At 33.6% G+C, this 10,514-nt stretch overlaps 1 protein-coding gene across 1 annotated transcript; it reads right to left on the reverse strand.

Moving 5' to 3' along the window:
* Nucleotides 1-2,169: 2,169 nt before the first annotated feature.
* Nucleotides 2,170-3,301, reverse strand: LOC127858019 (cerebellin-3-like). Its single transcript, XM_052394861.1, has 2 exons — nt 3,065-3,301; nt 2,170-2,732 (listed from the first exon to the last, which is right to left on the reverse strand). Exons 1-2 carry the CDS (start codon nt 3,216-3,218, stop codon nt 2,317-2,319), a joined length of 570 nt encoding a protein of 189 aa, XP_052250821.1. The 5' UTR covers nt 3,219-3,301; the 3' UTR covers nt 2,170-2,316.
* Nucleotides 3,302-10,514: the final 7,213 nt, after the last annotated feature.

The following is a 10,514-nucleotide window of genomic DNA, read 5'->3' on the forward strand; positions in this document are numbered from 1 at the left end:
ACATGCCAGACATTAAAATTATTATGAAGTTAAATCCCAAGTCAGAAAAGTGAGAACATCTAAAGCATTATGATTCACTATTATTTTTTTATATTTAATCTTAAACATTAAGAGACCTTTTCACAAATTTCAGCAGACATTATTAATTTTTTTTTCATTAAATGCTTTATATTGATTAATGTAAACATCGGATCTTAAAAGCTCCAGTAAAACAATAGAATAAAATTAAAGAATTAAGAAAAGTAACCCTCACCTGGGCTCGAACCACTGACCCCTGGAGTAAAAGTCTAACGCTTAGACCTTTAGGCCATCCGAACTCTTACGAAGAGCGATGTATTTTCTACTTAATATAAGAAATCCTCGTAGTGTCACAAAATATAACGACGACAACAGAACTCTCAAAATTATGCAATCGGTTTGCGCTGCAACGCTTTATAATTTTCATGTTTTTTAAATCTTCAAAAGATGCATATAATGGCTATTTTAGATAATGGTTAATGTTCAGTATTACTGTTTCTTCACAAATAGCATTTCTGCAACACAAATTCGCGAATGTGAAACCTTTTTTGTTTGGTCAATTTACCAAAATGTGAAAAGGTCCCTTTAAATAAAATGCAGTCTTATTTTGTCGTTTGGTGAAATGATAAATATAACTAAGTTTCCTAATATTTTGCCAAACACTGACTTATGTGTAAGAGTATATTCACATTGTTCAATACAAGTTTATTGTTATTTGAGAAACATCAGATAAGGGAAATCTTTTACAGCGTTGAGCGGCTTTTAATTTGCGGCAATTGTCCGTAAAGTACAATGGACAGTTAAATCCAAGCAGACACACAGTCTTAAACTGAATACTCGCATTTTTCACGCAACCGTTAAAGAAACCTTGTTTAGTTAAACGGCGTTTTAACGTTTAAAAAACATATACTGTTCATAATTGCAGTTCATTTTGAGACCGTCAATAAAATATCTCGGTCTTTAAACGTCAAGTACAATAATCAATTAATAGTATACTAGTATATCGATGTTGTGTTCTGATGTGTTTCATCGCAAGCGTTGATTGTAAGTTGTTTGAGCTGAGCGAGTTGAATACAATTTTACTCAATAAAATGTGTGCAATAGATCATTTAGAAAACACGCATAAAATATTGAATTTATTACATGCGATTGTTGATCCATACTGACATGCACGTTCACGTTGACATTCAAAAGTCCGGCTTATCAGATCCATGACTACTGAAACGGATATCACAGCGACGAATACGGTAAATTTATCTGGTCGTTGTTCTACATATCAGAATATTAAATCATGAAAGTAATGCCTGATCCAAAAGTCATTGGCCATGACCACACTAACCGTTATAGTCCGCATTATTAAAATTATTAGCGATCTAATCAAGACACAGTCATACTTCGAAACATTGGTGCATAAGCAGGGGCTCACATTCTAAATCATAATGAAAGCTAATTGGAACAGCATATATCTCTGGGTGTTTGCCATCCTTCTTTGCAATTTGGTCTACAGCAAGTTTTAAAACCTGCCTTCTCCAAGATACTAAGCTAGCGGAAGATGCAACTAAACAGGAATGCGTCTTTGTCATGCAGAATTTGTTTAACTTGATCTCTTTTAAGATCACATGACATATATTAACCTTTTGTTGTCTTCTTTAAGCATTTTCCCTCTATTTACTTATAATTCCAGGGTATATATAGGGAGAGAACAGACTGGGCCTTACTTCTTTTAAATCAAGTCTATTATAGTGTAGCCAGTTTCAACGAATTGCAAAGGCTTCTGAACCGAGTCAGATTTAAATATATATATATAATATGTTAACAAACGATACTTGAAAAATAACTTTTAGGACGCCAAAAATTCAACAATACGTTACAAATATATTATACGATGTTAACAAGCATCTATTCGTATCCCACAGGTGTGTTATTTCATCGATATCGCAGTTAGTAATGAATAAAACATTATTATATTCGCAACATAGATTTTGAATACACGTGTTAATTCATTTTCAATAGTTGCTTGTAAGTTATTATGCATATATTTAGACGAAATATGACTTGTGTTCGTTTGTTTGGCAACTACGAATATATATTTAACGCGTACGTAAACGAAACACGAGAAACTGGGCATATGGTTAAACAATTCAAACCCTGTTATGCTATTTAGTTTATTTTTATATAGTCAACTTTTGCACAAGCATGGGTATGGCAAAATCAATCGACAGTAAAACAAATGCATTGAGCTTCCAGGTATTACTTGTAAAAGTTTTTTGGTGTGCTCAAATTTCCGAAAACATCTGCTCAGTTCGCCTGGATAAGATGACCAGAAAAGCTCGTCCAGTTTGCTCCATCTATTTGTTCTTGGGCCGAAAACTTTAACTCATTTTGTACCCAAACCTGGTCTCCAGCTTCAATCTGCGCCGTGACAGCCAACGTTGATGTCGTATAGGAGACATTTGATTCGTCATCGGCTAGAACACTCCCCAACCATCCGCCATTTCGTAGGAGTTGTATGCTTGCAGAATGACCCGGTGTATTGGTGAGCACAACAAAGAATGCGTATGCCCCTCGGACTGGTGCGGTAAAATGCCCGTCCACTGGACTGTAGCCGCCTCCAATGTTTGTTATCACGTTGTCGAATACGATGTGTTGATGATCCCCCACATTTTCTATTGTGTTTCCCAAGGTAGCGTGAAAGGCCACTGGTCCCGGGAAAACTGCAAACCAGAAAAGGAACTTGTACCGTCATGTTTTGTTTTCATTTATCAAGTTTCCTTTCCGTACTTTAGTAGGATTATAAGATTGGTTTTTAATGTACTATTCACGAAACGTGATTTATTTATTACAATATATGTATCCATGTGCTTAGTATTACTGATACCGACAGACCATAACATACACGTATGTCTTCAAATTTGAATAAATCTTGATTTAAATATATAGCCGTTGTCACTGAACAAAATATGAAGAAACATAAATTAAAAGTTTGCAACCAACTGTAAAGCGCTTAGCATGCTTATGTGTTTATTTGTATCAAAGATTAACATACAAGCTCGTTTGTTGACTTCAAGCGCCGCCACTCTTGCTGTTAGCTGATCGCTGATCGCTGTTAGCTGATCGATCTTTTGCAACATATCCTGTGTATCCAACGTTGCTGATCTTCCCGTACCAAGGAACAACATAAAAACAAAACACTTCAACATTCTACTGTCGGTGCTCGTGTATCAGATCAGATATGGTCCAAACGAAAATGAAAACTGTTTAAGTTTATCATATATACAAAACGGATGTGTTTTCACGACAACGTCGGTATTTTGATAACGAATGTATGACACACAAACTACCTGGACGATTGTATACCACTAGTGCAGGTATCAAATATTACCAAATTATTTAAGTCGAATACTTGAAACATATATTCATTTAACTATATGGTTCAAATGTAAATACGTCATTACACGGAGTGGAATATAATCACGAAAAAAAACACAAAGACTATTTGAACAGAGAACTCATAGACACGTTTTTCTTATTTTCTCATATACTAAGCATCAAAAGGGTAATGCAAAGATTGCTTTTAAAATAGACTAAATCATCTCCATGTAACTCAGCAAAACAATAATAAAATTAGTGTGTATTGATTTCATGTACGTCAAAAAACACAAACATAACTAAACGTCACATAATCGAATCAGCAGGGACATTGTCTAAAATCTAGATAGACTAATCACATGTTGATATTGAACCATTATCATTAAAATTTGGTTTATATTTTCGTTACTTAATGTCTGTTTTACCAAAGGATTGATGTCACTTCAATAAATAGTAACCATGTACATTAAAAAATCATACTGTCATTTTACTGTAAACTGATAATGCTTAATAATATATTAAAACCCATACACCATGTGTGTGCAGCAGCAATAACACACTGAAATATGTTTCTGTATTGCCTTTGAAACATGGTTTGCATACATCCCCAACTAAAATATAAAGTATCGTGGTCAGTTTGACTTACACAAAATTATATTAAGTTTAGTAAGTCCAGATCAGGTACCAGAATATTGTATGATCTGTACTTACCTTTATCAAGGAATATTGTTCGTGTCTTGTCTAGCTCTTTCTTACAGTTCGTCTTGAATTACCTCCCTTAATATAGACAGGAACGAGTTTTTTTTTATTTAACTGTTTTGTATTTTGTTTGGGAAAGTGCAATTTCGAATTATGTTCGGTAGCTGGGGGTATTCCGATACTTTTACTCTTGTAAAAATCGGCATTGAACGTTCGGTCAGATTGAAGCCGACCTAGCATTTCTACGAGTTCGAGAAGTTTTTCTTGTAGTTTATGTTAGAAAGTAGCCGTTCGTGGTCATCTTTCGTCACGAGACATCCTTTCCAAACAAAATGGTACATGTCAAGAGATACCTACCTTGTTTATATATATTATATCAGAATTAAAAAAAAAATTTGATGACAAAAGTTGTTTTAATGACATATTGGTAGTATTAAAGTGATTTGGCCACGCGCCCAATACCTGTGAGCTGATCGCTGAGCTGTGTTAGTTGATTGGTTTTCGCTGTTAGCTGATCAATCTTCAACAACAGCCCTTGTAGGTCTAGCGGGACAGATCTTCCCATACCGAGAAACAACAGAAACACAAACATCTTCAACAGTTTACTGTCTGAGCTCGTGTATCAGTGATATATGTTCCAAACGCAAATGAATACTCTTCCAGTTTATCATCACATACGTATAAACAAACATGTTTTAACGACAACATCGGTATTTTGATAACGAAATTTTGCCTCAACATCTTCGGTTGTTAACGAAATTGACCCTCTTGATACCACTAGCACATTATAAACCGTAACCAAATGATTTAGTCAAATAAACGGAAAAATATATCTTGATATATTTAGAATCAAAAGGCTTGTGCAAAGATTGTTTTTATATATGGACTACATCTTTATGTAACTCAGACAACAATAATTTAGTTATTGTATATTGATGACATTCACGTGAAAAACTAAAAAACACACCATGATATACATGTAACACCCACACAATCAATTAAGCAGAGACATTTACTTGAACCCAAATCACCATAGACAAAGCGCATGTTGAAATTAAACCACTAGCAACACATTTCTGTTTATTGCGATGTTCCACAGTATTGCGATCGCTAAAATAAACGTTTACACTGCGCATTACCTTCATACTGTCCTTTTACTGTAAACTGGTTATGCTTTATAATAAAATCAAAGTAATTGACAATATGCAGCAGCAAGATCACAATATACTTATACTTGTATTTGTGTGTATGTGGGGGGGGGGGGGGGGTCAGCGAAAGTTTGGTTTATGTTGGACACATGATGTGCATACACCCCAACTAAATATAACGTTCATGGTCGTCTTGATGTACGATCAACGATACTAGGCTAAGGATACTTTCTAATAGTGTTTAGTAAGTCCAGTTCGGGTACCAGAATATCCTCTGATCTGTTCTTGTCTTTAACAATGGATATTATTCAAGTGTAATCAAGTTCTGTCTTAAAGAGCGTCTCGCAATAACCTTCCTTAGTATAGACTGGGATGAGGAACAACACTTATAAATAACTGTTCGTAGTATGTTTTGTACAAGTGTGAATTATGAAGTTTAATTTTAACAATATTCAACAAAGCTACTGGCATATTACCTTATATGTCTTAGAACACTGAAACAAAAACAGTTTTTTGGTAATTCAATTGTTCGGTTTTATTACATAATTGATTTATACATTTAGAACATAGACACATGGTCGAAAAAGGTATGTCATTTGACATTAAAATATTTAAAAGTCCGTGTATAAGAAAAGCGTTAAGATCCAATGTCCAACCTACCGACCCTAAAGGTTTCCAACCCTATGGTTTGGGATGTAAGTGGAAACAAATAAACATGTTTGGCCTTACAGACATAGGTTTGTGTTTGTTGAAACATTCTCAGTAAAGAGTTGTTGACGTAACTCAAACAAAATCCATAGTATTGTTATTGCATTAAGAATCAGTATAGACTTAACTGAATGTTTAATTATTTAAGTTCGAAAAATATAAATAGCACAATCAACATGTTTAATTGCTAAATATATTATGAATGGAAAGCACAATACATAAATCAACATTTCAACATTGTTTCTTATTTTTAGATTCACATATGTAATTGTCGCAGACTATTCTGACCACATAACTTATACTTTTCTAAAGCACGTATCAATAATGAAAATATTGGTAATATGGGTTTGTCGCGAACATGTTTCTTATACATCAATTATTTCATAATACATGTATATCGCCATTTCTTGCGATTCCGATAACACCGACGTTTCTATATCCCTGAGTGAGATCTGAGTTTCTTGATATGTTCGCGAAATATATAGGTCGCTTATAAAGATAGCAATATTTATTTATCGAGCTCGTATATTATAACAATAATGTTCGCTACTTATTGCGCATACAGTTTGCATAATAGGTTCCAACATAGACTGATAAAACTGTATCTACCAAAATATTGCGACTCGCTGATGTATTGTACTTATTCAAATCACGACTTGAGCGCACGACGATATCAACTGCTTGCCGTCCGCATGTGTTTCATGTTCGTGCATACGCATCGGATGTTAATTAACCACTTAATAATGTGTATGTACTAAATATATAATGGCTTAGTTGAAATAAATGCTAATACAGCATGTCACATTATACGGGTTACAGCGATTCACATGTCCTGTCATTCCGCGAGTCCCATATTGTAACATTGTAACTGTCAGAATGAAAAATTAATAGTAAACAATCTCACTAAACAGTAACGGAATGAAAAAATAACACGTGTACATCATAACTGAAAGCATGTAATGGTGGGTAAATGTATAAACAATATAGATCCAAAGTTTTATAAATGTGTGTGAACGTTCGTTGTACAATTAAATTTCACTAACTTCATTTTATTGTCCTATTGACTTGTTCAGAGGCTGTCAAAATGACAAATATAAAAAACTAAACGTGTAAGATGCTTGAGAATACAAAGTTATAATTAAACACACAAGAAAATTGTATAGCACATTTGACTAAAATACTATTAAATATCATTGTGTACATAGAAAATTATCAATCGAAACATGCTAAATGTTGGAGAATTATATCATTATAATTGAACACACAAGAGCGATGTAGAACACATGTGACTAAACTACTATTCACAAGCATTTTGTTTATATAAATTCATCAATCGGAAAAAATAGATTGTTTGTAACGCATTTCTTTGGTTATTTGTGAAATACACGAATTGAGGCAGTAGGGACCTATTGAGCTCGGTAATATTTGTTCGATAACGCCATAATCGGAAAGCGTTGGATATCTACGTCCAAGTCCGGAAATCTAACTTAAAACACGAAAAACATTATTTCGTTTTAATTAATAACATAAAAACACGAAAGTATGTTGTTGATTTTTTATAGATCTTAATGTGTTCATCTTCTTTAGATTCATTTACTTTAAAAATAAATTCGTTTTAATGAATTCGTTTGATTGTGTTTTTTTTCAATTTATGACGGCACGGTTGTGGTTATTTTGTTGCAAAAGACCAGGCGGTTTGACCCATTGTCGTGCAGTTTTGTTTCTTTTTATTTAGGTGTTGGACAAGTCTCAGATGTCACGTGGTAGCATATCCTAGAACATATTCCGGAGGCAATTTCCATCTTGTCAAGTTTATTCAGAGCCAACCTTAGTAACGCTTGACTTAGGAACAACGGATCTACGTAAGACAAACTTGTTTTTGGACTTTATCCATGCGGATAAAATAAAATTAATTTACATGAAGGTTATATATTTTTCAGATTTTCAACATTTCATCATGTTACATCATGCAACACATATTTTTATGTTTGATAATTTGAGGTAAAGGAGTCTTCTTTTTGTGCAGAGCTTGTTGTCTTTAAAATTGTTTCTCATAACAGACAATCCTATAAAGCGTCGGTATGACAGTTGAAAAGGGATAATTGAATTCGTGAAAAAAGCATTTTGTGATTTTGCTACAGTTCGAGGTACAGTGATTCCGGATAGAACTCAGATTGTTGAAAACGGGTTCGAAGTTCTACACATATGTTAAACCATCAGTGCCGAATTCTGCAGAAGCCACGAAAGTAGCTTGCTTCTCTGTTGATGCTAATAGCAACTTGTCTGTAAATGGTGGCATTGTGGATAATGTCTCCATTAGAACATATAATTTTCTTGCTATGTAAGATTTGAAATAACTTGACATTGTGTGGTGAAGTGCGGCTGTATGCATGGGTTTCATTTGGACTTTAGGTGACCTTAAGATTATATTATTAATGCATTATTGTATCAATATAAAGCCACATTTAGCAATATCGAATCTTATATCAGAGTGTGTAACTGTTGCTTTAAATTAGCAACTAGAAAACCCCGAAATAGATGTGATATACAAATTTATACTGGAATCCATAGCGTGATAATGAATGGGGGTAGGCATACGCAAAGTGTAAGTTCTTGAGATAGAAACGGTAAAACTTCCTGAAATTTATTATGTAAAAAAATATATTGTTGTAAATAAATATGTACACTATATGCATTTCCAACCACTTCAAGGGATATAAAACGTAAAAAATAAAGATTCTTGGCATTTAACGATTTATTGTCGTTTTTGCCATTTTATCCAGATGAATGCACATATTATTGAAGATCCAATGCACAATTCGCTTTCTGTGACTGCTAGCACAATACAATTTATTAAAAGTTAACTGGCTGGTTAAAAGTTTTAAAATTTTGCTGAAAGTAGTGATATTCATTTTACAATAAGGAAATGATAACGAATTCTGTTTCTAGAAAAGTACACATGAGGCTCCCGCTACCTTAAAATTGAGTCGATAAAATAGGCGATAGAAATCTTTGTCTGAATCATGGACTCATCCAGGTGATCTTATTAGATCTTATTTGATCTTAGCAAGCATTATCATGTCCGGAACGGTTTACAATATGTACTGTACTTACGATCAATTGAGCACATAAGTTAATCGGGATCATCGTATTATATTGTTCCAGTTCGTATTGTATCGTAGTAAACGCATCAAATCTTATCGAATTCTTATGTCCGAATTACTTTAATTGCAGTGGATCTTATGCAAGAAAAGTCACGTTTTGTTGCAATCGCATGCAATCGCGGATGATCTGACTAACATTATATAATAAATTGTTTAAAAGTATTTTCTTTAAAAAAAATACATACTGCAGGCAAATAGTCCATACGGCCCTCTATAACTGAAACATGTTTGCACGTGATTTGAACGAAAGCCAACATCTTGTACTGTTCATCTCCTGAAAGGAAAACTACAGTTTCATCATAGGGCACGAACGAAAAATAGTGTTTTAGAAGCAATGATTATTTAGCTATACAATATTCATTAAAAGATATAATAAAATGGTATGACAAGACAAGGCGAGACAAGACAAGAAAATGTTTTCGTAGTTAAAATTCACCGACCAGACATAAAATATACAGACATGCCACAGTATACATGATGAGTTGTGAATAGTTTGATGTGTATACTGTTTGCATTAAGAAAGTGTATGGTAAGGTTCTGAACCAAAGCAATATATCAAATTGTTTACTTTTGGTAAAAAAATTGCGAATTGCGTCAACAGTTGTATTATGTTTTATACTCAAGAGAATCCTCTTTTAATATTATTGCTTAGAAAGAAGCTGTTTCATACAGGCTAAATGATTTGAACGGAACAAAACAGAACATAATAGTTTATTTTTGACTTAAGCATGTGAAGTTCATCGTCGTTAACATACATATAAATAAATAACAGCATGCGTTGAAGTACATACAAACAACACACATCATTTTAAAGAACAATTAATCTAAATAGACACGAAATAAACATATTTCGTGAACAACTTTCGTGAGAATGTTACATGGATGATCCAGTAGCTCGTCGCGAAAATCTCCTTAATGTTTGCCCTCGAAGAAAAAATGATATTGCGGCTCTCTTTTACCGTGGTCGCATAAATACGATGATACCCCGTATCGCCTAAAGCGCGGTTGTTATGGTTTCGCAGACAGGATTTAGTTTGTATTAGTTGTGACCACATTCCAAATGAGACCATATTTCAAAGAGTTTAATGTTATTGGTAGACGAGTTATAACAAGAGAACGCTTTGGAAAAAGAGCAACTTAATTTTCGTGCTCTAAAGAATTCGAAAATATTCACAAAAATTAATGAAAACTTTCCGATTCTATCATTTGAGTGACACACACCAAACATGTGGATTCGGTTTACATTAAACTTAATCATCTTGTTCTCATTCTCTGTAGAGTATTCTTTTAGTGTTAAACATGTTATATAACTTGGTTTTTATATTTTAAATTGCATATGGGTTTAATCAGATCTCCGTTACTGTAACGCATTATATGCTTCATAACTACATACAGTCAACTTAAAATG

The sequence above is a fragment of the Dreissena polymorpha genome, chromosome 14, assembly GCF_020536995.1.
Source record: "Dreissena polymorpha isolate Duluth1 chromosome 14, UMN_Dpol_1.0, whole genome shotgun sequence".
Lineage (NCBI taxonomy): Eukaryota > Metazoa > Mollusca > Bivalvia > Myida > Dreissenidae > Dreissena > Dreissena polymorpha.

Bases quoted from the DNA above. Each gene is read 5' to 3' on its own strand.
- LOC127858019 (XM_052394861.1), bottom strand. From the start codon at position 3,218: ATGTTGAAGTGTTTTGTTTTTATGTTGTTCCTTGGTACGGGAAGATCA. The intron at 2,733-3,064 runs GTATGTTAATCT...TCTGGTTTGCAG, and splicing joins TGAAGTCAACAAACGAGCTT to TTTTCCCGGGACCAGTGGCC.